Raw genomic sequence first — 26,817 nt, 5'->3', positions numbered from 1 at the left:
GGGGGTGAACATAATGGCCCCATGCCAGTCAGGGATCTGCACTACGGTACTCACTGGCAGGGATTTCTGAGAGCCCTGTGCCTGCTGCTCATGGAAGCATGGAGCAGAAGGGCTGCCTCTCAACTATCTGAGGGGACAGTTGGAAAGGCCAACTGCCATCCTTAAGAACCCTGAAGCTAGTCCCGGGTTAAGGAACTGCTGATTGGCTGCTTCGGAAGATAGTCGTGACAGTACAGCCATGCAGATGGTGAAGTGATGATGAAGAGACCAGTGTGGGGTTGGGGGAAGAGAGGACTGGGTCTATTTTGCTCACTGTTTTAGAGCTGCGCTCAGAGGAAATGCAGTGTCTTGAATACACACAAAACCAAGAATAAAGTGAGCTAAATGGGGACAGCATAAAGAAGAAAAGATCAAGACACATAAAAGGGAATTATCAAGAGTTGGGAAATCCTGATAGTTAAATGCTGTATATTTATAGAATATGTTCTATCCCAGGGTCTCAAAGTAGTTTATAAATATTAGTTCTCACAATGCCCCTGTGAGTTCCCATTCTACAGCTGAGGAAACTGAGGCACAGAGAGGCGAAGTCAGTGGCAAAAGTTAAACAGACCCTAGTTACCAATTAGCACCGTCTGTTCTGCAGCATTCTTTCTACAAGAGAGAATTGTATTGTGGGGCATTGCAGGATGGGTAGCGTGATCCAAATTATAAGGAAAAGTATGTCACAGGGATGTCAAGTGAGTTGCTCAAGATCAGGCAAAAAGCCAATGCCAGAGCAGTAAGTAGAAGCCAGGAGTCTTGCAAGTCTCTCTAGCATAATTTTTTGTGAAATGGCCTCAGTTTCTGTAGATCTGATGTAATAATCTCATAATATATTGTTAGATTATAAAATGAGGGTGGTTGCTTTGTTTTTGTTTTAAACAGATGGACTCGCTGGTTTTATATATTGCAGTTGGAACAATTTTAAAGATGCCTAATCTATCTTCAGGAATCACTTATAATGTGGAAGGCAAGTTGTGATATAGCTCCATCAGGGGGCTTTCAGATATGTTAACTTACTGGTAATCAGTGTAGGATGTGAATAGTTATGGACTCGCATTCAGAGATTTAAAGTGGTAAGTTTTGAAACTACCGTATCATATGCCCATGATGACTTACAAATGTAAGGGGACTGTTGCCCCCTTGCTAACATTCAGTGGGGGTGTTTTGGTTGGCTATCTCCCAGTACTAAAAGGGGAAGGGTTGATGGGAAATCAGGACCCTGAGACTGACCGTCCCCAGGAGAGGCCAATGCTCCAGGTCAGCCTAAATGACAGGGCGGGCAGGCTAATCAGGGAGTCAGGAGGCCAAAGGGGTCCCGTCCTCCATGTGAGCTGGAATTGCCTGGGTCAGACAGAATGGGGCTGAGCTAAGGAGAAAGCAGGGGCCCAAGCTGAGCTGGGGAGCAGAGCTGTGCCAGATACAGAGGGACCAGAAAAGCAGCCCCGAGAGAGCAGACCCTGTCCTGGGAGCAGAGCTGCAGCCCCAAAGCCAGAGGCACAGCCCAGAGAGAGCAGACTTGCCCTGGGAGGAGAGCTGAAGCAACCAGAGCAGAGGGGCCAGAAAAAGCAGCCCAGGAAGCAGGTCAGTGCTGGGAGCAGAGTCACAGAAGCAGCCTGCAGAGCAGACGTGTCCTGGGTGGAGAGCTGTAGCAACCAGAGCCAGAGGGGTCAGAGAAGCAGCCCACGGAGCTGGAGGCAGAGCAGCAGCCGTGCTGAGGCAGAGTGCAGCTGGAGCTGGAGCAGTCCAGAACCGGGTGTCATGAGCAGCTGGGGAGAGCGAGGGGGGATCCTGGGCAGCAGGCCCAGCACAGGAAGATGCCTCAGCCAGGAGTTCTCTGCAGGCCAGACTCGGAGGGGGATTGGTAACCCTTACAGGGCTGGGGCAGCGCTGGGAAGAAGGGCCCTGCTACCTAGAGCCTGAGAGCGTGTGGCCACCACCAGAGCGAGTGTCCAACCCACAGCATCCCTGCAGCACAGCTAGGACCTGAGAAGGAGGCCTGGGACTTGCAAGGAACAGACTGTGAACTGCCCGGACATTCCAGAGACACTGTTTGTGATGTTCCCTGCCACAGAGCGGGGTGATGTGTTTCCTTTAACCTTTCCCATTTTCCCTTATTATTTTTTAAAATTAATTGTTGATTAAATAATTTGCATTTGCTTTAAATTGTATGTAATGGTCAGTGGGTCAGAGAAGTGCCCTGTGCAGAGAGAGTGGGGACACCCTAGCCCCTGTCCTAGGTGACCACAGCAGGGTTGGGGGGTCGAGCCCCCCAGGAATCCTGGGTCCAGCCTTGTTGGCTTTACAAGGACTCTGCCAGGAGAGTAGAAGGGGAGTCCTTAAGGGCAAGAAGACCACAGGGTAAAGGAAGTGGGAGCGAGGACTCAGATCCTTTCGCTAGCCCACTTCACCGGGGTAGTGCAGAAGCCAGGAAAGCTCCCCACAATAGTGGGATTATTCCCCCACTTACACAAAGCACTGTCTTGTATCATGTGGCGGGTACCGTAACATTTTTATGCACATTGGTCCAAACCATTCCTTTGTTCAATCTCATTTAATCTTTCCCACGCGGATCAGTACAGCATTGGAGCACCTTACAAAGATTCTATAATACCAGTAAAAAGAAAAGGAGGACTTGTGGCACCTTAGAGACTAACAAATTTATTTGAGCATAAGCCTTTGTGACCTACAGCTCACTTCATCGGATGCATTCAGTGGAAAATACAGTGGGGAGATTTATATGCACAGAGAACATGAAACAATGGGTGTTACCATACACACTGTAAGGAGAGTGATCAGGTAAGGTGAGCTATTACCAGCAGGAGAGTTGGGGGGGATAAAACCTTTTGTAATGATAATCAAGGTGGGCCATTTCAAGCAGTTGACAAGAAGGTCTGAGGAACGCTGCGGGAGGGGGGAAGGATAAACATGGGGAAATAGTTTTTTACTTTTTGTAATGACCCATCCACTCCCAGTCTTTATTCAAGCCTAAGTTAATTGTATCCAGTTTGCAAATTAATTCCATTTCAGCAGTCTCTCGTTTGGAGTCTGTTTCTGAAGTTTATTTGTTGAAGAATTGCCACTTTTAGGTCTGTAATCGAGTGACCAAAGAGACTGAAGTGTTCTCCGACCGGTTTTTTAATGTTATAATTCTTGATATCTGATTTGTGTCCATTTATTCTTTTACATAGAGACTGTCCAGTTTGGCCAATGTACATGGCAGAGAGGCATTGCTTGGCACATGATGGCATATATCACATTGGTAGATGAGCAGGTGAACGAGCCTCTGATAGTGTGGCTGATGTGATTAGGCCCTATGATGGTGTCCCCTGAATAGATATGTGGACAGAGTTGGCAATGGGCTTTGTTGCAAGAATAGGTTCCTGGGTTAGTTGTTCTGTTGTGTGGTGTGTGGTTGCTGGTGAGTATTTGCTTCAGGTTGGGGGGCTGTCTGTAAGCAAGGACTGGTCTGTCTCCCAAGATCTGTGAGAGTGATGGGTTGTCCTTCAGGATAGGTTGTAGATCCTTGATGATGCGTTGGAGAGGTTTTAGTTGGGGGCTGAAGGTGATGGCTAGTGGCGTTCTGTTATTTTCTTTGTTGGGCCTGTCCTGTAGTAGGTGACTTCTGGGTACTCTTCTGGCTCTGTCAATCTGTTTCTTCACTTCAGCAGGTGGGTATTGTAGTTGTAAGAATGCATGATAGAGATCTTGTAGGTGTTTGTCTCTGTCTGAGGGGTTGGAGCAAATGCGGTTATATCGTAAAGCTTGGCTGTAGACAATGGTCTGGATGAAAGCTAGAGGCATGTGGGTAGGAATAGCGGTCAGTGGGTTTCCGATATAGGGTGGTGTTTGTGACCATTGCTTATTAGCACCGTAGTGTCCAGGAAGTGGATCTCTTGTGTGGATTGGTCCAGGCTGAGGTTGATGGTGGGATGGAAATTGTTGAAATCCTGGTGGAATTCCTCTAGGGCTTCTTTTCCATGGGTCCAGATGATGAAGATGTCATCAATGTAGCGCAAGTAGAGTAGGGGCATTAGGGGACGAGAGCTGAGGAAGCATTGTTCTAAGTCAGCCATAAAAATGTTGGCATACTGTGGGGCCATGCGGGTACCCATAAAGTAAAACTATTTCCCCATGTTATTTCTCACCTCACCCCACGCCCCCACTGTTCCTCAAACGTTCTTGTTTACTGCTGGAAATGGCCCACCTTGATTATCACCACAAAAGGTTTTCCTCCTTCCCTGCCCCTCCTTCCTGCTGGTAATAGCTCATCTTAAGTGATCACTCTCCTTACATTGTGTATGATAAAACCCATTGTTTCATGTTCTCTGTGTGTGTATATAAATCTCCCCACTGTATTTTCCACCGAATGCATCCGATGAAGTGAGCTGTAGCTCACGGAAGCTTATGCTCAAATAAATTTGTTAGTCTCTAAGGTGCCACAAGTACTCCTTTTCTTTTTTGGGAATACAGACTAACACGGCTGCTACTCTGAAACCTGTTAGTTTCTTTTGGTAACCCTCAGTAGGATCAGAGGGTAATGGCTTGTAGAAAGTAGTGTTGGAGAGCTGCCTAGCAGCCTCTTGTTCATATTCCAACCTATTCATGATGACGACAGCACCTCCTTTGTCATCCTTTTTGATTATGATGTCAAAGTTGTTTCTGAGGCTGTGGATGGCATTGTGTTCTGCACAGCTGAGGTTATGGGGCAAGTGATGCCACTTTTCCACAATTTCAGCCTGTGCACGTCAGCAGAAGCACTCTATGTAGAAGTCCAGTCTGCTGTTTTGACCCTCAGGAGGAGTCCACCCAGAATCCTTCTTTTTGTAGTCTTGGTAGGAAGGTCTCTGTGGGTTAGTATGTTCATAGGTGTGTTGGAAATGTTCCTTGAGTCGGAGACGTCGAAAATAGGATTCTAGGTCACCACAGAACTGTATCATGTTCATGGGGGTGGAGGGGCAGAAGGAGAGGCCCTGAGATAGGACAGATTCTTCTGTTGGGCTAAGAGTATAGTTGGATAGATTAACAATATTGCTGGGTGGGTTAAGGGAGCCACTGTTGTGGCCCCTTGTGGCATGTAGTAGTTTAGATCGTTTAGTGTCCTTTTTCTTTTGTAGAGAAGCAAAGTGTGTGTTGTAAATGGCTTGTCTAATTTTTGTAAAGTCCAGACACGAGTAAGTTTGTGTGGAAGGTTGTTTTTTTATGAGAGTATCCAGTTTTGAGAGCTCATTCTTAATCTTTCCCTGTTTGCTGTAGAGGATGTTGATCAGGTTGTTCAGCAGTTTCTTTGAGTGTGTGTGGCACAAGCTGTCAGCATAGTCTGTGTGGTATGTAGATTGTTATGGATTTTTTACCTTCAGTGCTTTTGGTATGATGTCCATCTGTTTGCATTTGGAAAGCAAGATGTCTGTCTGTATCTGTATGAGTTTTTTCATGAAGTTGATAGATAATACCAGTATTCGTCACTCACACTGGGTGCCCAGATACTAACACAGGTGAGATGCTTTCTTCCACCTTCAGCTTGCTAGAAGACTGTGCATATTCCTTTAAGATGATGACTTAACAGCAATCCATGCATTTGTCGCATCCAATATAATTAATGTAACATTCCTCCTAGAGTTGAAGGTAGAAGTAATACTGAAACTCCAGCTTGCGGAGAATGAAGCAGCCTGTCTTTTCAGCAGAAGAAGCCATTGAGATCACACGACAGATTTTTGTATTTCCCTCTCCCTCCCAATTTGTTCTCAATGCCAATTTCTAGGCTTTAGCATTGTTCTACAAAGCCATCGATGGATCACAACCCAGCTTCATTACAAAATACCTAGCTACCTGTATCACCCTGAGAAAACTGTATTCTGCTGGATGAAGACAGATAATGCCCAGAACAATAGCTAGTGAGAGATTCAAATAATGCCTGCTTGGTTGGGTTGTGAGTATTTCGTGGTTGTTCATTATGATAGGAAAGCTTTTGCAAAAAGATGCATCTGGCTGTATCCTTTCAAAGCAGTCGGACTTTGGCTCGGATATTTCAAAATCAGTGCCTTTGGGGACGGACACACACACACACACACACACACACACACACACACACACACACAGCCTAACCAAGCAGAGCTCCAAGAGTGGCAAAGAGTAGAATCCAACATGAATGTCCATTATGGGAAAAAATATGCAGATTTAATTTACCATGTTAATCGTTCAGATACTCTTGTGGGGAGTGTTGTAGAAATGCCAGACAAAAAGAGTGCTGTAGAACTTTTTCTAATTCATACCTGAAAATCAGCAGGCACTTTGGAATTTATGTCAGGCACTAGAGCCTTAAAGATTGCTTTTAATAGTCACATGATGTTACTGGCATTATAGTGGAGCACAAATTAAATATGAGTCAACAACGTAATATTGTTGGAAAAATAGTGAATATCCTTCTGGGATGTATTAGCAGGAGTCTTGAAAGCAAGATGGGAGAAGTAATTCTTCCACTTTACTCAGCACTGATACTCAACTGGAGTATTGTGTCCAATTCTGGGCACCATGCTTTGGGAAAGATATGAACATACTGGAGAAAGTACAGAGGAGAGCAACAAAAATGAGTAAAGGTCTAAGAAACATGATTTATGAGGAAAGACTGAAAAAACTGGGTTTGTTTAATCTGGAAAAGAGAAGAATGAGGGGAGACGTGATAACAGTCTTCATGTATGTGAGAGGTTGTTATAAAGAGGTGGGTGAGAAATTATCCTCCTTAACCACTGAGGACAGGACAAGTAATGGTCTTAAATTGCACCAAAGATTAGACATTAGTAATAACTTTCTGACTGTCAGGGTATCATAGAATCATAGAATATCAGGGTTAGAAGGGACCTCAGGAGGTCATCTAGTCCAACCCCCTGCTCAAAGCAGGACCAATCCCCAACTAAATCATCCCAGCCAAGGCTTTGTCAAGCCTGACCTTAAAAACTTCTAAGGAAGGAGATTCCACCACCTCCCTAAAAGTTAAAGGATGTGCACTCGAACACATTACCTTGGGAAGTTGTGGAATCTCTATCATTAGAGGTTTTTACGAACGGGTTGGACAAACACCTGGTCTACATTTGCTTGGTCCTGCCTCAGCTCATCTGGACTAGATGACCTATCAAGGTCCCTTCCAGCCCTACATTTCTATGATCAGGTCCTGATAGATGAGTGTAATTTTTTTCTATAATGTGCTTGCTAATTTTCCTTATACCTAGTACAAGTTAATACTACCTTTTTCCTTTCCAAAATGAATATTTAGCTTTAACAGACATTTCTACAAAGGATATTTCAATGATTAAACTATATTTTTGTCTCCCTCAGTGAAGGAGAATTCAAGTTTCTCTTGCTACACTGAACCATTAGATGATGCAAGCCCAAAGCCCAAAGTCATTAAATTGTATCTTGGTTCACAAAATTTGGTAAGTTCCCAATTAAGCTTTATATTTGTAATTGTTCAATGCATATAGATAAAAAGTATAGCACTGTGGTTTACTATTTTATTATAATTCAAGGACTGTGAATTAATTCCTCTTAGGAGTTGAAGGTGTTACCATATATGTAAACTTGTCATGTATAATAAGGACTTAATTAAACATGAAATAATTCTTATTAGCTTGATTGAATGATGACCTCAAGGTAACAAATTAGATTTTAGAGTTGACCTATGGCATTGAAGAGTGCGATGATATGACACCATTCAAAAAGCTAATTTCCTCTAGATTTGCAATGAATTACTGCTCTTACCTAACATCTGAATGACCAAATGATCTGAATATTTGTCATGTGTCCGTTCTTAATCTGAGTATTTTTACTAATAAATATATTTAACAATAGACTGGAATTATCCCAGGAGAACTATTCCATCTGTCTGTCTGTGTGTCTCTCTCTCTCTCTCTCTCTCTCTCTCTCTCTCTCTCTATGCAAAAGCAAACCTTGGTCACTGTCTCAGGGTGGAACTCACCCCTGCAGCACCTCCTACTGGCTGTCTTGGGCATTAGCTCCGCACCCTCTTCTGGTTGTGTCTCGTCTACTGTCATCTCTGCTCCTGGACCCATGTCACTCGCAGGACCACAGCATCCTCTTCATGACACTGCCCTCCAGCTGTGTCACATTCTGGATTCTCCTCTTCCAGGGGAACTGCAATTTCCGTCCAACCACTCTCCTCAGTGACAGCTGCAGTCCATTATCCCAAGGCCACTTCCCATGCAGCTCCAGCACCCTCTTCTGCTCTTGCCTCAGCCTGCAGGCCCTAGCAAGCAGCCTGGAACTCTCTCTAGTTCCCCTGTCTGCTGCCCTTCTTATATGGGCCTGCTGGACCATGATTGGCTACTCCTCTCAGCCCCTTTCTAATTAGCTGCTTCCCTAGGGCTGCTTTTAACCCCTTTTCTGCCAATAAGGGGCAGCCACCCCATCACAGTCACCAATGTGACACTAAAAATGGCACATTGATATACTGCATATACAGTACCTCTTTTTAAAATATATTTGGAGTCACATGCACTTGAATTTCATAGGCAAATATGCATTTTCTACTATTGCAGCTGCAAAGACTAATTAATTGCAGACCTGCATTCTGTTCTGTCTTATGCATCAATGGCAGGCTTTCCAGATTTCAAAATCTTACAGCCAGATCTTGATGTTTAAACTCAAGCCTGTACTTTATAGGTATGCAATTGTGCACCTGCAATCATTTGCAACTGTAGTTTTTGCACACTATCACTTGTAAATTTTGATCATTTGCCTGCACATTTGGATGACCCTGATTGTTCAGACTTGCATGCATAAATTTGTTTTCCTTTTACAGTTAGTGCATAAAAATCATAGCTGTAGTGTGTAAAACTTGCATATAGAAGTGATGGTGCATGGGAAGTTGCTTTCACACGGATAGGCAGAGGCCACATTTTTAAAATTAACTTTGTAATAATATCAGGTTTTGTATTTAATTACATTGTAATTACCTCTACTGATAAAATCAGAGCTCATCAACTGACTCTATCCTGATAACTATTAATGAAGATTCTCTTTCAGCTCAAGTGGTAGGGGACTGTGCTTTTTACTGATCTTATTCCTGTACCCACGGTTGACTTGCACATTACAGCCATGCTGAACTTCATTGTAGTGATAACTGTGAAGCCCTAGCTGGTCATGGATTTACAATATGTTTATTTGCAGGGCAAATTGATATATGCAATCTCATCCCACTAATTAATCCACCTAAATCGGCCTATTGAGTGTTTGATCATTTTGGTAACTGCAGCATGTTGGGGGAAGAAAGGTGTTCCCCTGCTAAAAGTTTGTGGGTTTTTTCCTCCTCAAAGAAAATCAGCTGTCATTTATATAATGTAAATCAGGAGGATACTTTGGAGAACAGAAAAAGGCTTCTTCTGCAATATACCTCATCAGGGCTTGCTCCCAGCATTCAGATCTTCAACAGTACCTATTCTGGGATCTTCTACTTCAGAATGAAACTGGTAACATTTTGTTCTTTTTCAATGCATGTTTGATAAACAGTAATTTGGCAAGCACTGGACAGTGTAAAAAGCAATTTTAGCCAGTTCCTCTCATTTAGCCCTTTTTCCTTCCTACCAGGCTGTTGGATTACCTTTGCATTTGTCAGAATTAGATACAAATACAGAAGAACTGCACTTAAATAAGGCTGAGTTCAATATAACCTCTTCATACCTGATACCTTTTTATAGTTCAGGAATGAAGTAGGGAGAAATGGTGGTAGCAGCTAAGGGGTCAGGTGCGTGGTGGCTTGGGCTATTTCTGAGATATGAGATGCGTAATTTGGAGAAGTAAGGAATGGAATGTGAGAGGTAGGTGGAGAGAGGGGGCACCAAATAGGGAGGCATGGGCAGAGGAACAGGAGGAAAAGCAACATTCAGGAGAACCTAGAAGAGCTAGCTACAGGCCAGAAAATCAAACCACTAGCAAGCTTCAAACCAACTGACAAGGAAATGCACTAGGTTGGGATCTGGATGGAATGACAGAGCCTCATCTGCACAGAGAAAGGAAGTGCTGCAACCTTTCAAAGTTTCAAGCTATTCCAAATGCACCATTTTAATGACAGGTAGGAATTAAAGAGTTAAACCCAGAACAAACAGAAATTCAGGTTCCGGATGCCACCCTTCTTCCCTACACTTTGTTCATGCTTTCAGGCATTTCAGAACAGTGCATTACAACCCAGAATAAGTATGACAAAATCTTATTTCCTCCATTTTGGGACATCAGTTGATGAGAGAGTCTGAAATTTCAGCAGTGTTGAATCAGATCTGAATGCTAGTCCTGCTGTGGCTACCTATTCAAGCCATCCCCAGAGCTTTAACTAAGGCCTTATCTACACACACAAGTTGTACCACTATACTGTAACTATATCAGTATATGTGAAGGTGGCATCAGGCCTTTGTGGCCTCCTGCGGGAGGGCCTGTGGTCCTATTACACCTTGCCCCAGGAAAGGAGCAGCAGAAGTGGGTCCTCCAGGCCTGCCTACAAAGGCTGCAGGGAAGCAACTAATCAAAACCCAGCAGACTCAGTTAAAAGGAGCTGCAGGGCCTTAGCAGGCCAGTTCTTGGCTGGGACCAGAGGGCTGAGGAAGGGTGCTCCTTTTTGGCCAAAGGAGCTTGACTGGCTGCATTTACTGAAACGGGGGAAAAAGGGAGGACCTGAGAACTGTAACCTTACAGTAACAGGTGAAGACAAAGGGACCAAGTGGGAAGAGGCCCAGGGAAAACAGCAGCAACTAATTAAAGGAGGCTATATGGGGTTGCTGTGGATAGGGTCCCTGGGCTGGAATCTGGAGTAGGGAGTGCGCCTGTGTTCCCCCACTGGCAAAGTGTCCTAAGCTCTAAGAAGGGAACTAGGCTTCTTCAGAAGCCCAAGCAGAGGGCTGGATTTAGAGGGCCTAGAGATGGGGCTGATGACCTTGGTGAGGGCAGGCAGTTTAGTGAACTCTTTGCTGCCCCAGAAGTGGTGCATTTTGAATGTGGGACTTGGCCAGAGGGCTGCATCACTGAATATTTGTCCAATGAGGCTGGCAAGTGCCAGGAGCAGGAAAAGGTTGCATTACTACACCCGCTAGGAGTCTCTCAGGAAGTGAGTGCCCCTCCTATCATAGTATAGTTCAAGTGATATAACTCTCCCTAGTGTTGGATGCTGTTATACCAGGATGAAAGTGCTTTATCTTGGCATAATTTATTTCTGTACAGGAAAGGAAATTACTTATACCGCTATAAGTCACCTTTATATCCATATAACTGTGTCCAGACTGGGGTTCAATTGGTACAATTATATCAGTAAAAAAATCACCCACCCCCAACTGATGAAATTACACTGGAAAAACCTTTGAAATTTAGATCAGGCTATAATTTTTGTTTATGTTCGGGGGGGGGGTGCTACAAAGGGTGCCCCAGGCACTAATTGTAAAAAGCAGTGGGCATCTTGTCACTTTTGAGCAACCTTCACTGACTGATCAAGAGCATGTGCTTCACATGGAGCTGCATGCATCCTACACACTTCACCTGGAAGAACTGGGTTGCTGTGATACCAGGATTCAATGAGGTGGAAGCAAAGAATAAAGAGCTCCAAGAGCTCAATGAGCCAAATAAATCCTGGTGTATCACCATTAACTTCACCCTAATATAGGCTGAGGTATGCCTACACTGCAGTCACTGGGTGTGATTGAAGCTCCAGTGGACGTACCTGAGCTAGTTTTAATCTTGCTAATTTGGGTACTGGAGCAGGGAAGCCATAGTAGCGCATGCTTCAACTTGGGCTTTACAAGCCCACTAGAACCAAGTTCACTCCGCCATGGCTTCATGGTGAGGAATGGAATCATGCTTATTCTTTTCAATGAGTTTTAGCCATCATCCACGTATTGATATAAAGTGTTGATTGTAATGAATAAGTACCATAAAAGAGAGAATCTGACAGCCGTTTGTGTGATTGCAGTGCTTCCATTTCATCACAGATGATTTTAACCCAAAGTTTTTGACACTCTTTGAAAATAATGGGAAAAAGGGAAAAATAAAATGTGTGACTTAGTATCACTTAGAAATAAAATATTTCATTGATTTTTTTAATGAAAGGAAGAAAATCAGTCTACCTGGACTATTGATATCCCTAGAACAAATATTGCATATAATACAGGTAAAAACTATATTTTTAGTTGCATATATATCACTATCACCATGTTCTCCGTCAAGTTCAACTGAAGTTTTCCTCTTCTTAAATTCATCCCATTACTACTAAGTTTACCTGCTCTTTGCCTCACGGGGGGGGCACTAGCGCTGGGGCCAGAGACTGGGACAGCAGCGCGTGACGCCAGCAAGAGGGGAACATGACACCAAGCCGGGGTTGGGAGGGGTGGGCAGAGCTCAAGCCCTAGCGGGCCTCCCCTCCGCCCTAAGGGCACTCCCCGCAGCCTGTGTGTCCCGGGACCCTACTGAGCGGTAAAGGAAGTGGGCGGAGACAGACTCCCCTACCCCTATTACTCCCCTCCCCAGGGCATTGGATCCCTTCTGCAGTCCCTCCCCTTCATGCCCCCCCTCCCCAAGGCAACCTATCCCTTCTGCGCCCCTCCTCCCACCCCCCTCCAGGGCATGGAATCCCTCCTGCACCCCACCCACCAGTCCTTCCTGTCCTGCTCTCCACATCCTCCCATTATTGCCCACCCACCCAAAAGTCAGGGCTCACTCAGTTTTTCTGTCCAAGCTATGCTGCTGCTTTGTACTACCCTATGTAAGTCCTTTTCATTCTTGGCCCCCCTCATAGACTTGTAGATCATGTCCCCATATAGTAATCTCTTACCCATTCTGTAAATAGTTAGCCTTGTTAAACTTTCCTTACAAATCTAATCATTTTTATTTTCTTCACCTTCATTTAATTTGTTAATATCTTTTTGATATTGAGTTATGCAATTCTGAATGAATTTCAGTGACAGCTGAAGGTGCTCATCACTTAACAAATCAGCCCAGACTTATTTAGGTGTGTAATTTTAGGCAACTATTTTTGAATAACCTTTGCCAATGACTATCTTCTCCCTGGTTGAGATTTCATGTGTTTGTAGCCAAAATTACACTGGCGTATTGCATTGGAAACTCCTGTTTGTTGTCCATTATCACCTCTGTTTCTTATAGAGTTACAGCTTTCCATGTTCATTCCCTGCCTTGCGTATCTGTTTTTCCTATTGGTTTTTCCTCCTCTGTATTGGTTTTCACTTTCTCAATCTGAATCCTTTTGTTATGTTCTGTCCTCCTTTGTAATATATGTAGGAATATTTCTCTGCTGTCACTGGCGTTCACAGTTCCTCCTAATGTAATATAATCTGTTAATTTCATTATTTGGTTTAGTCCCACTATCACTTATTTAATAAAGATGTTAAATAAACCCATGTCAGACTAGAGAGCCCCACAGCTCTATGTGTTGTATATTAGCAGTTTCCTAGTTGATGGTCCTTCAGCTCTTTTTCACTCTGTGTGGCAGTGTTCGTATCCAAGACAACGCGGATAAATATTTTGACTAGGAGTCAGTGAGACTTATCTTTTAGCTTTTTAAAAATCCAGATATACTGCATCTTATATATTCTGTGTATTAGGTCATCTTTTTATGTGAAATGTTGAGAAATGAAGCCACATAACGAATGGTCTTTGGACCAGATTCTGATGTGCTTTACTCAATTTTATTCAGTACTTATTTAAGAGACCTTCCCATTGACTTCAATGAGAGTTTTGGCTGAATGAGGGCTTCAGGATTGTTTGGTTCTTTTATAAACAGGGGTATCATGGGAAGTTATTCGGTTTGGGTGAATTCAAATTATGGGAAAACCATTGTATGAAGGCAGACTGAAGTATGAAGAAAAAACCTGCTGTGTGAATCGCTTTTCTGTTGTGTTTTTATAAGACTCTAAATGCAGTCCATTTGTATTCACTTTATGTTCAACCAGATATTGCTCCAATAGAGGAATGGTTTGTAAGATTCACCATGCATCATGGATTAAACCTGTTCAGTACTGAAGGAACACTACTAGATGTTTTTAGAGGTAAGATACATTTAGAAAGAGAATCATGTAGAATTCTTTAAAAAAAAAAAAATCCCTGGTAAAATGGAGTTAAGGATATTAGTCTGAGTTAAGCTTACACTTAAATCTAAACATTTTAAGATATAGAAACATACTGCTAAAGCACACAAGTAACCTAACTCTGCCCTGTAGTGACACCATTAGGGAAAAACTGAAAAAATTATTTAAAAATCAATTTCTTCTAATCTAGGGCTACAAATGCTAAAATGCCTTAATCATATTCATATAGTTATTGTAAAATATCACTACAGGACAGAGTTCATCTAAAAAGTTCTGACTGTAGAAAGATATAACAAGATGATCAGTGCACCTTTTTCAGTTAATTTTATTAGAAAACTATATCCCTTCTGTAAAGCAAACTAAAAAGCCTTCCTAATTTCTTTATCAAATCTATTGACTTGTAACATGGTTATTATTGGAGGAGCTGGCAACACTGCCTAATTAAGGTTGCCCATACTTCCCATGAAAAATCTCCTGTTTTCAGTTGCTTCGAACTTTGAGAAAATTCAATGATTTGGGCTGAAGTTTTCTATATCTGGTGTCTGCCTCAGGCTGATATTTTTAATTTCAGCCAATATAGTTCAGCTGTTTCCAAGAACAAGGCTAAGAGGAAAATATGTTTTTCCCCATTAAAAATACTTTGAAATGATCTAGCAGCCCCCCTGCTTTGGAACAGGGACTTGGCAAGGGAGTAGCCTTTGTGTCAGGCCAACCCCTTGTGCTTTTTCTTGACCCTGTGAAAATCTACTCGAAGTGCCTCCATCACTACCTGGTGAACCTCACTGCCTGGCCAGTTCAGATGGTTCATAGTCACAATCGTACACCATGCCATTTATCTTTCACCAAGGTGTGCATTTATTTCCCTCTTTCTTCACATGAATATGCAACACAGGCTAATAACAAGGACCGGCTTCCCTGCAGCCTTCACTCCCCAGCCTCGGCTCACCCTCTGAGCTGCCTTCTGAGCTGAGCTCTTCTTGCACTGCCCTTGAGTTCCCCTGACTTCCTGTTTCCTCCCCTTATATTCTCTCCAGTTACCTTGTTAGCTCAATGATTGTCAGCCAGGTGCTCACAATCCCCAGAAAGTGTGTAATTGCCCTTAGCTAGGCTTGCAGCAGGCTGCTACAATGTCGGTAAACAAGGTGCTGCTGATAGCATCCTGTCACACCAAGTTATAAACCTTTGAAAAATCACAGTTTGCACATCCTCAGTAGAGATTTCTTGGCTTTTAACAGTTTGGATCTAGAGATTCCATCCTCACTGAGCATGTGCCACCCGCTCACAGCTCCTAGTGCTGAACACGCTACACATACTCATTTACTCTGTGGGTATGGTGTATGCTTCAGTTCAGAGGCTCAGAAGGAGACACTGTTCTGGTCCTGGGTGGGGCTATGCACTGGAAGTGAGCTTACAGAGCTCGTCTCTCCTGTGCTCTCAATGACACCTTCCCCGCCGCCGGCACCCAAGTAGTGTGGGGGAGGAAGCCATCTGATTTGAATGCAAAGGGGACGAAATCTAGACCAGGCGAGGGAAAGGAGTAGGACAGTAAGCCTCATTTCAGTATTGGGCAGATTGGTTGAAACTATCATAAAGAACAAAATTGTCAGACACATAGATGAACATAATTTGTTGGGAAATAGTCAGCATGGTTTTTGTAAAGGGAAATCATGGCTCACCAATCTACTAGAATTCAACAAGCATGCTTACAAAGGAGATCCAGTGGATATAGTGTATTTAGATTTTTAGAAAGCCTTTGACAAGGTCCCTCACCAAAAGCTCTTAAGCAAAATAGGTAGTCATGGGATAACAGGGTTCTCTCATGGATTGGTAACTGGCTAAAAGATAGGAAACAAAGGGTAGGTATAAATGGTCAGTTTTCAGAATGGAGAGAGGTAAATAGTGGTGTCCCCCAGGGATCTGTACTGGGCCCAGGCCTATTTAACATATTCATAAACGATTTGGAAAAGGGTTAAACAGTGAGGTGGCAAAATTGGCAGATGATACAAAACTATTCAAGATAGTTAAGGCACAGGCAGGATGTGAAGAGCTACAAAAGAACCTCACAAAACTGGGTGACTGGGCAACAAAATAGCAGATGAAATTTCATGTTGATAAATGCAAAGTAATGCACATTAAAAGAATCCTAACTGTACATATACAATGATGGGGTCTAAATTAGCTGTTACCACTCAAGAAAGAGATCTTGGAGTCATTGTGGATAGTTCTATGAAATCCACTCAATGTGCAGTGGCAGTGTTTTAAAAAAAAATGAACAGAATGTTGAGAATCATCAAGAAAGTGATAGATAATAAGACAGAAAATATCATATTGCCTCTATATAAATCCGTGTTACGCCCACACCTTGAATACTGTGTGCAGATGTGGTCGCCCCATCTCAAAAAAGATATATTGGAATTGGAAAAAGTTCAGAAAAGGGCAACAGAAATGATTGGGGTATAGAATGGCTTCCGTATGAGGAGAGATTAATAAGACTGGGACTCTTCAGCTTGGAAAAGAGGCAACTAAAGGTATGTCTACGCTACGAAATTAGGTCAATATTATAGAAGTTGATTTTTAGAAATCTGTTTTATACAGTCAGTTGTGTATGTCCACACTAAGCGCATTAAGTCGGCGGAGTGCATCCTCACTATGGTGGCTACCATTGACTTATGGAGAGGTGCACTGTGGGTAGCTATCCCACAGTTCCCACAGTCTCCACTGCCCATCGGAATTCTGGATTAAGCTCCCAATGCCTGATGGGGCAAAAACATTGTCGTGAGTGGTTTTGGGTACATGTCGTAAGTCGACCCTCCCTCTGTGAAAGCAACAGCAGACAATCGTTTTGCACCTTTTTTCTGTGCGGACGCCATGCTAATTTCAGCTGACAGTGCAGTAGGACTGCTAATCGTAGTCATCCACCACTTCCGCTGCAACTCTGCTCTGCTGCTATTGTCTCAATAGCGAGTTTCTCCATGTTGTCTGTCATGGGCTCCCGGGTACGTGTGTTCTTCCTCGGAAAACGTGCGCGGTGCTAACCGTTGTCGTCTGCTGCTGCTGCAACTCTGCTCTCCTGCTCTCATGAATCTACCTCACAGGTCCTCTCGTCCTCTATAAATATCTATTCTCGTGGCATCGTCATCAGCCACGGCTTCCACTGCAACTCTGCTCTGCTGCAGACACCAAACCACGGCAAGCATGGAGCCCGCTCAGATCACCATGGCAGTTACAAGCATTGTAAACACCTCATGCATTATCCTGCAGTATGTGCAGAACCAGAACCTGCAAAAGCAGGCGAGGAGGCGATGGCAGCACGGTGACGAGAGTGATGAGGACATGGACACAGACTTCTCTCAAAGTACGGGCCCCAGGAATTTGGACAGCCTGGTGGCAATGGGGCAGGCTCATGCCATGGAACACAGATTCTGGGCCCAGGAAACAAGCACAGACTGGTGGGACCGCATAGTGTTGCAGGTCTGGGATGATTCCCAGTGGCTGCGAAACTTTCGCATGCGTAAGGGCACTTTCATGGAACTTTGACTTGCTTTCCCTTGCCCTGAAGTGCAAGAATACCAAGATGAGAGCAGCCCTCAGAGTTCACTGGGGAGTGGCGATAGCCCTCTGGAAGCTTCCAACGCTAGACAGCTACCAGTCAGTCGGGAATCAGTTTGGAGTGGGCAAATCTACTGTGGGGGCTGCTGTGATCCAAGTAGCCAATGCAATCACTGAGCTGCTGCTATCAAGGGTAGTGACTCTGGGAAATGTGCAGGTCATAGAGGATGGCTTTGCTGCAATGGGATTCCCTAACTATGGTGGGGCAATAGATGGAACACACATCCCTAACTTGGGACTGGACCACTTTGGCAGCCAGTAAGTAAACTGCAAGGGGTACTTCTCAATGGTGCCGCAAGCACTGGTGGATCACAAGGGGGATGTTTCACCGACATCAACGTGGGATGGCCGGGAAAGGTACATGATGCTTGCATCTTCAGGAACTCTGGTCTGTTGGAATAGCTGCAGAAAGGGACTTGCTTCTCAGACCAGAAAATAACTGTTGGGGATGTTGAAATGCCCCTTGAAATGTTATCCTTGGGGACTCAGCCTACCCCTTAAGGCCATGGTTCATGAAGCCATACAGAGGCACCCTGGACAGTAAATAAAGCTGTTCAGCTTTAGGCTGAGCAAGTGTAGAATGGTGATAGAATGTGCATTTGGACGTTTAAAAGCGCACTGGTGCAGTTTACTGACTCAGTTAAACCTCAGCGAAACCAATATTCCCATTATTATTGCTGCTTGCTGTGTGCTCCACAATATCTGTGAGAGTAAGGCAGAGACGTTTATGGCTGGGTGGGAGGTTGAGGCAAATTGCCTGGCCACTGATTACGCGCAGCCAGACACTAGGGCGATTAGAAGAGCACAGCAGGGTGCGCTGCGCATCAGAGAAGCTCTGAAAACCAGTTTCATGACTGGCCAGGGTACGGTGTGACACTTCTGTTTTGTTTCTTCTTGATGAAAACCCAGCCCCTTGGTTCACTCTACTTCCCTGTAAGCTAACCGCCCTCCCCACTTAGATCACTGCTTGCAGAGGCAATAAAGTCGTTGTTTCAAAATCATGCATTCTTTATTAATTCATCACATAAATAGGGGGATAACTGCCAAGGTAGCCCGGGAGGGGTGCAGGAGGAGGGAAGCACTGGGTGGGGTGGTGGATGAGGGGAGGAGGGAAGGACAAGGACACACTGCACTTCAAAACTTATTGAATGCCAGCCTTCTGTTGCTTGGGCAGTCCGGGTGGAGGGCCACCTGCCCCCCCCACCCCGTGTTCTTGGGCATCTGGGTGAGGAGGTTATGGAACTTGGGGAGAAGGGCAGGTGGTTAAACAGGGACTGCAGCGGCAGTCTGTGCTCCTGCTGCCTTTCCTGCAGCTCCACCAGATGCCGGAGCATATCAGTTTGATACCCCAGTAGCCTCAGCATTGTTTCCTGCCTCCTCTCATCACGCTGCTGCCACCTCTCCTCTTGCTCCCGCATCCTCTCATCTTGCTCGTCCCTCCTGTCCTCGCGTTCATTTTCTGCTTTCCTGTACTCTGCCATTGTTTGCCTCCACGCATTCTGCTGAACTCTTTCAGTGCAGGAGGACTGCATGAGCTCAGAGAACATTTAATCACGAGTGCATTTTTTCGCCTTCTTATCTGCGCTAGGCTCTGGGACGGAGATAAGAGGAGCGTTGAAACATTTGCAGCTGTGGGAGGGAAAAAAAGGGAGAATAGTATTTTAAAAGACACATTTTAGAGAACAATGGTAGACTCTTTGACAGTGAACCAAGCTGTTAAGATTACATAGCACATGTGCTTTTGGTACAAGGTCGCATTTTGCCTCTTATATGGGCCTGCTGGTTTGGTGTGTGAGATCACATACGCAGGGCCGGGCAACAGAATTTGGCTTGCAGGCAGCCATGGTAAGCCGCAGTCTTTTGGCTTCTTCAACCTTCATAACATGTGGGAATGATTTCAAACAGCAGCACCCTCCTTTCCCATACCAAGCACCCGTTGGGTTGACCATTTAAAAGGAGGGGCTGCGGTTTTTGGTTTAACGTGCAGCACAAACCCAACTAACCCTCCCCCATCCCCAATTCTCTGGGATAATCACTTCATCCCTCCTCCCACAGCGTGACTAGTATCAGGGAAGATCCCTGCGAGACAAACGTGAACAGCTCAGCGTGAACACCCCACCGTGTGGCTAAAAGCGGGGATGATTTCTTTTCAGCCACAGGCAAACAGCCCAGCAGGAATGGCCACCTTTGAATGTCCCCTTAATAATGTGCCTGGAGGATTTCCATTCCATCCCCAGACATGTTAACAGACTTTTCCAGTAGGTGTACTGGTTGCGAATGCATCCCAAGTCTTCAGGGCAAATTAATATTAAACATGCTTGCTTTTAAACCATGTATTATATTTGCAAAGGTACACTCACCAGAGGTGCCTTCTCTGGCTTCATGGTCCAGGAGCCCGCCTTGGGAGGGTTAGGAGGATATTGGCTCCAGGGTGATAAACAGTTCCTGGCTGTCGGAGAGAACAGTTTCTCTGCTTGCCTGTTGTGCGCTATCCTCCTCCTCCTCATCTTCCTCATCCCCAAAATCATCATCCCTGTTGCGTGAGACTCCCCCCTTGCAGGTGTCCACGGACAGGGGTGGGGTAGTGGTAGGGGCATAGAAGCGGCATATCTGGGGCTCTGACCCGGAGTGGCCATTTGCCTCTTTGTTTTTTTGGTAGGCTTGCCTGAGCTCCTTAATTTTCACCCGGCACTGCTGCGGGTACCTGTTTATACCCTCTATCCATCATGCCCTTGGAGATTTTTTTTTCAAATATATTGGCATTTCGTCTTTTGGAACAGAATTCTGATAGCCCGGATTCGTCTCCCCATACAGCGATCAGATCCTGTACCTCCTGTTCTGTCCATGCTGGAGCTCTTTTGCGATTCCGGGACTGCATGGTCACCTCTGCTGATGAGCTCGCGACGCTGGCCAAACAGGAAATGAAATTCAAAAGTTCCCAGTGCTTTTCCTGTGTACCTGGCTAGTGCATCTGAGTTGAAAGCGCTGTCCAGAGCGGTCACAATGGAGCACTCTAGGTTAGCTCCCCGAGGCCAATACCGTCGAATTGCATCCACGCTACCCCAAATTCGACCCAGCCATGTCGATTTCAGCGCTAATCCCCTCATCAGGGAGGAGTACAGAAATCGATTTTAAGAGCCCTTTAAGTCGACAAAAATGGCTTCATCGTGTGGACGGGTGCAGGGTTAAATCGATCTAACACAGCTAAATTTGACCTAAACTTGTAGTGTAGACCAGGGCCAAGTGGGGATATAATAGAGGTCTATAAAATCATGAGTGGTATAGAGAACGTAAATAAGGAAGTGTTATTTACTCCTCATAATACAAGAACAAGAGGCCACCAAATAAAATTAATAGGTAGCAGGTTTAAAACAAACACAAGGAAGTATTTTTTCACGCAACGCATTGTCAACCTCTGGAACTCCTTGCCAGAGGGTGTTGTGAAGGCCAATGCTATAACAGTATTCAAAAGGAAGCTAGATAGATTCATGGAAGATAGGTCCATCAATGGCTATTAGCCAGGATGGGCAGGAATGGTGTCCCTAGCCTCTGTTTGCCAGAAGCAGGGATTGGGTGACAGGGCATTGATCACTTGATGATAACCGTCTGTTCATTCCCTTTGGGGCACCTGCCATTGGCCACTGTCAGAGGACAGGATACTGGGCTTGATGGACCTTTGGTCTGACCCAATATGGCCATTCTTATGTTCTTATTGGATAGGAAATCTGTAGACACTGGAGCTGAAGAAGGGTGAGAAACTGAGGAGGAGTCAGAAGGGGAGAGTAGAACGGACTGAGAGAGAAGATGGGGAGACCAGCTTTTGGGAGGGGAGGGTGGGACTGGTTGGGCAAGGAAACTAAGAATGGTAGTTGGAGGAAGGAAACTGGGAGCCGCTGAGGGAAACAGGAGGGGAAGCTGGGACCCATTTGGCTGGGGTAGGTGTATACTGAGGTTGGACAAGAAGCTGGGGGAAGGGAAGGCTGGGAATAGGAATCAGTGGGGGAGGAAGAGGGATAGAGTTCTGACAAGGAGCTGGGATGTGGGGAGAGAAATGGGATTGGCTAGATGGAGAATGAGATGAGGAGCGACAGATTGGATGAAGAACCCGGAATGGAGACTAGAACTGAGAGTCTGTGTAGAGGTGGGGAGACAGATTGGATGAAGAGTCGGGAGGGAATAACTGGGCCTGGCTGGGCAAGAAAGCTGTGGGGACAAGGAATTGGGGTGAGAAGAGGGGGACCTGGGACTGTCTGGGAAAGGAGAGGAAGCGGGTGTGGAAAAAATAGTATGTAAGCATTCAATTAAAGACTGTCAATGCATAGAGGGGGCTGAAATAAGGTTGCACTGGTATTTCCCAACTCTTGAGTGCTTGACTTTGCAATCTCAATAATGTTCTTTTAACATTGTTTTGTGTGCATAATTTTATTTTAAGCAGCAGGATATGCATTCTTCACTAAGCTGCATACAAGTGCTTTTTGTCATTGCACTTCCTTTTTCATGTGATTAACATGTTTTGTATTTCAATGGCATCCTTCATTTTAGACCTGGTCTAGACACCTAAAAATTTTCACACTCTTGAGAGACATAGTTAAGCTGAACCTAAGCCACAGTGTAGACTCTGCTAGGTCAATGAATGAATTCTTCTATCAACCTGGCTACCGCCTCTCATGGGGGTGGATTTACTCTAGTGATGGGGAAAATCCATTGTCACTGTAACAGGTTTAAAACAAACACAAGTGTCTATGCTAACAAGTGTCTGTGCTACAGCAGCACAGCTGCAGTGTCGGAGCTGTGCCACTGAAGCGTTTGTAGTGTAGGCAAGCCCTTACTTATGCACTTGTCCACATATACGTTCTTTCTCTATTGCACTCCAAATGTGAAACCACTTTAGGTTCATTTTTTATTTAGCCTCTTATAACGAATTATATTTGTCTTCTGTTTATCGATGAAATATAAAGGTGGTAAGGATGGTTAAATAAACATGCAGTGTATTCATGCTTTGCATATTTTAAACATCTAGACTTTTTTCTTCCGCAGAGCCTCTTCTTCAATGGCGTCTTGGCAAACTAATGCACTCTACTGAAATTAATGCTCTAATACCCAATGTAGTAAATATCACAGTGTCAAAATGCCCCTGTGCTAATGATGTGGCAGTAATTGCTCTTATATGCAACAAAACAGTACATGGTAAGTTGTGTATTTGTGTGTTTGAATATATTCACCATAAATCTGTAGACCAGTGCAAGGCAATGTACATTGGATTGAACAGTGTGTGCTATTCACATACTCTCCCAGGTTCTGAAATAAATAGAACCTTTTTGCATTACCTTATGTAATCATCTGTACCCTTCCTTCCAAAATTAGACAGATCAGTGACATTGTCTGGCCCAGTGTGCAATCACAGCTGAAAGATGAAAAAAGAAACTTTCAGAAAATACTATGTTTCCATTATGCAAATCAATGATACCTCTTCACTTTGACTGTTGAGCTTAGGGTGCATTCCTTCATTTCAAAAAAGCAGAGCAGAAAGAGAAGAGGTCTGGAAAAAAGCAACTGAAATTGAGACATTTAGAGAGATTAAAAGGCCAGCACTGTTTAGAGGAGAAAGGTGACAATCCTATTTCCTTTTTTCTTCTGACTTAATGAATGGTATAGAAAAGTCTTAATTGTGCACTTCTGTTTTGCTCATTCCCAGAAGAGGGCACTCTGACATGCTTTTTTATGCAACACATAAATAACTTGTGGGTCTCAGTGCCTCAGATTCCTGGTTGTAAAAATAATCTGAGGCACTGAGGAGTGATGTAACTTGACCACAATCGTTTAGAGAAAAGGAGTACTTGTGGCACCTTAGAGACTAACAAATTTATTAGAGCATAAGCTTTCGTGAGCTACAGCTCACTTCATCGGATGCTACTATGAAAACAATCGTTTAGCAAATTGATGGGTAGAGTTGGAAACAAAACCAAAGTTGTCCCCCAGTCTAGTATCCTGTCTAATGTATCATGCTTCCAGATATACGCTGATCATCATTTGGGTTCAGGAAAATAATTCCCAATAGGGCAGTGTTGCACACTTAATTGAATTATGAAGGTTTTAAACCTTCCCCTGAAGAAGCCAGCAATGAACCCGTGCTGGAGGATGGACCATTGGTTGATTTTAGTGTGGCCGTCTATTATTAGATGTCTTTTGGTCCTGATAAACTTGATCACATTTAGAAAGTCACTCTTATACTCTGTTGTACAGTATAGTGAAATTGGCTTTAATATCTCAGACAGGCTAGGACTGAGATGCAAATAAAAGTGAGCACTGCCATCTAATGGTAGATGTAGGAAATGCTGAAAAGTAAAAACCAGCACAAACTTGCTTAACAGTAATCTTGTAAAACAAAAACCAAAGAAAAGATAGAGCTATTCAGTAACTTACTATTGTTTAGCTATATCTGTTGGAAAAAGCAGCAGAGTTTATGGGTAATCTGGTCTGTCACACCATCATGGGAAGAGCTGCCAAACCAAATGATGATCCATTTTAGAGCTGGGTAAGCTGATTTTAATATTTATATAGCACCATTGGTATCAAAGGCTTTATAGACATGTAAAATGATAAATTCACAGACCCAAAGATTTTAGAATCCAAATGAACAAAATAGGGGTAGGACAGGAGGGAAGGAAAGCAACAGAAAAGCAAAATGATAGAGCAATTTTTAAAATAGTCTTTGCTCACTTCTTGTGATGAGTGTTCTGAGCCTGATGAGTCATCCCTGAGCCGGCATGTTCTGAGCCTCACAAGTCATCTGAGATAATTATCTGAGAGTCCTAAGGGTCCAGCCAATCCACAAGCCAGGTTTAACTAGGTGACAGCAAGGCAGCTATAGAGGCTGCTAATGAAAGCAGCCACTCCAGTCTGCTCAACATCACTCCACTGAATGCATCCGATGAAGTGAACTGTAGCTCACGGAAGCTTATGCTCAAATAAATTTGTTAGTCTCTAAGATGCCACAAGTCTTCCTTTTCTTTTTACCTTGTTGGGGATACTCCCAGCTGCCTGATAGTTCTGACAGAGGGCTACTGCTCCAGTGACAGCCAGCTGCCTGCCTGTCCTGATGCTTCTTAGCAATTCCCTTGTATGTGTCTCTTTTAATACATATTGGCCTGAATCCTGAAGTTACTACTCGCTTTTTACTCACTCAAATCAAACTCCTTTTGGCATACACAGGAGTTTTGACTGAGTAGAGACTTCAAGATTCAGTCCATTGTGCTCAAACCATAATATAGAATAGATGATAGGATTATGAAGAGAGGTCTGAGAGCAGGGATGAGTGAAAGCCTTGCTGAAATAAATGCATTTTGAGTAGGGATTTGGAGGAAGGTGAATTTTCAAGGCATATTAGATCAGGGAATCTGTTTCAGACATAGGAAGAAGCATGAAAACAGGTAGTCTCACAAGTGGTAAGAGATGAGAGGTGGTTTTGCACTTGCTTGTCTGCATATATTCCAGTGATGGTTGTCAAGATGAATTTTTTTGCTCAGCAGTGACTTTTGGGGCCACACTTGCACCCTGACTAGCTTACATTTGGTCTCAGTCCTTTTGGGGTAAACAAGGGTTTTCACTCAGTAGTCCCAGGACCTCACATTAGGTCAACAGTCCAGGTCCAGGCCCAGTAGACCTTCTGGCACCTTGTGTTTGGGGTTTTCGTAGGCTGGCTGGCCCTTTAAGGCATACTGGGCTCAGCTTTGCCTGTAACCAGAAAGCTGTGTCCCAGCTGAGTGGGATGGAGACTTAATCCCAGCTGCAGGGGATCAAGAGAGGACTGCCTAATCAGAGCTGTGTACTCAGTCTAAGGGAAGAGAGAAGCAAAGTGAGTTCCTGCTCTGAGAAGGGCCTGGGGAAGTCAGGCAGGAAGAGACCCACAGGAAGCAGGTTAGGTTCCTGTAAGGAGCAGGGCAACCTCTGAGGTTCATGAACTCTACCAGAATCCATGGGGAAAGGAGGCAGTGGAGGAATCTTTCTGGGGAAGAAGCAGAATAGAAGGAATTCTGCAAGAGTAGGGACAAAACCAGAAGATTTTACAGTAGCTCTAGAGGGGAAAAAAGAATTATTAATTTGGATTTATTTGGATTTACAGTTGAGCCTTTGTTACCCCAGAAGGGGCTCGAACTTTTAAGTGACTTGGCTGGCAGGCCAGGTCACAAAAGATTCAGACAGAGACAGGCCATCATGGGGCCAAGGAAGTGGCCACCAGAGGGTGTTAGAGGTGAAGTATCCTGTAACATAGTGCCCTGATGCCAGGGAGTTCTACAATAGTAAGAGCAACTGCTTACAGGGGTCTTCATGCTAGCCTCCTTGTGAGGCTGTAGGGAAACCCAGGTCCCTCCCTCTAGCCTGAGTTCTAACTCAGGAATCCTAGTAATGAGTGGTTACATCTGTCTGGTCAGACTTCTTGCTTTTTCTGTGGACTACTACTTGCATTGACCCAACTTCTGCTCAAAGAGCTTGTATTCTCAACAGATGTTTGCCTTGGTGTCAAGCTCCTAATCCCAGTTCTCAAGGTAACAAAGGAAGGGAGACTAAACTAACAGAAATAAACTACAGGACCAGCTCCTTTATCTAGCCAAGATCCTTCTGCTGTCTGTCCTACTCTCTGTGCACACAGAGAAGGTGGCACTGTTCTTTGCTGTGCTCCTCTCTGGGAGCTGAGGGTGAGAGGTCTGCCCATTTCATCAGGCTGGGCCCTTCTGAACTGGGCTTTTCCCTTTTTAAGGCTCCTCCTCCAAGACTGGCATGCCTTGTAGGGGCAGGGCAGGGCTGCCTGCACCCAAAGCTGCTTTTTAACTCCTCCTTGCCTGGTGCTGGGTTTATGCACCCTGTCACAGGTGGGTTCATCCATCCAGTTGCAGACCCTCACCAATGTTCCCTATCTCTATTCAAGTACCCGTCTCATGACAACATGGTATTTCAAGGAGTGCAATCGCTTCTCAGTCTTGCAGTAGTACTAGAAGTTCCTCAAGAGTACAGGGAAAGGTATTTTTTCATATTCCTCCAAAAAAGGAAGTTTACAACCTATTCTGGTCATGAGGTAACC

The 26,817-nt window shown here is 44.4% G+C and overlaps 1 protein-coding gene across 1 annotated transcript in view; it reads left to right on the top strand.

The window, feature by feature from the left end:
• The first annotated feature begins 924 nt into the window (after nucleotides 1–924).
• Nucleotides 925–26,817, top strand: part of CATSPERB (cation channel sperm associated auxiliary subunit beta) — a 104,900-nt gene continuing 79,007 nt past the window's right edge. The window contains exons 1-6 of the mRNA XM_038406101.1: nucleotides 925–1,009; nucleotides 7,372–7,469; nucleotides 9,369–9,521; nucleotides 12,139–12,199; nucleotides 13,995–14,090; nucleotides 22,776–22,925. Coding sequence (XP_038262029.1) covers nucleotides 925–1,009; nucleotides 7,372–7,469; nucleotides 9,369–9,521; nucleotides 12,139–12,199; nucleotides 13,995–14,090; nucleotides 22,776–22,925 — 643 coding nt within the window. The remainder of the gene's footprint in view (nucleotides 1,010–7,371; nucleotides 7,470–9,368; nucleotides 9,522–12,138; nucleotides 12,200–13,994; nucleotides 14,091–22,775; nucleotides 22,926–26,817) is intronic.

The sequence above is a fragment of the Dermochelys coriacea genome, chromosome 6 (assembly GCF_009764565.3).
Source record: "Dermochelys coriacea isolate rDerCor1 chromosome 6, rDerCor1.pri.v4, whole genome shotgun sequence".
NCBI classification, from domain to species: domain Eukaryota; kingdom Metazoa; phylum Chordata; order Testudines; family Dermochelyidae; genus Dermochelys; species Dermochelys coriacea.
The sequence above is the reverse complement of the archived record's forward strand: the minus strand, read 5'-3'. Positions and strand labels throughout refer to the sequence as shown.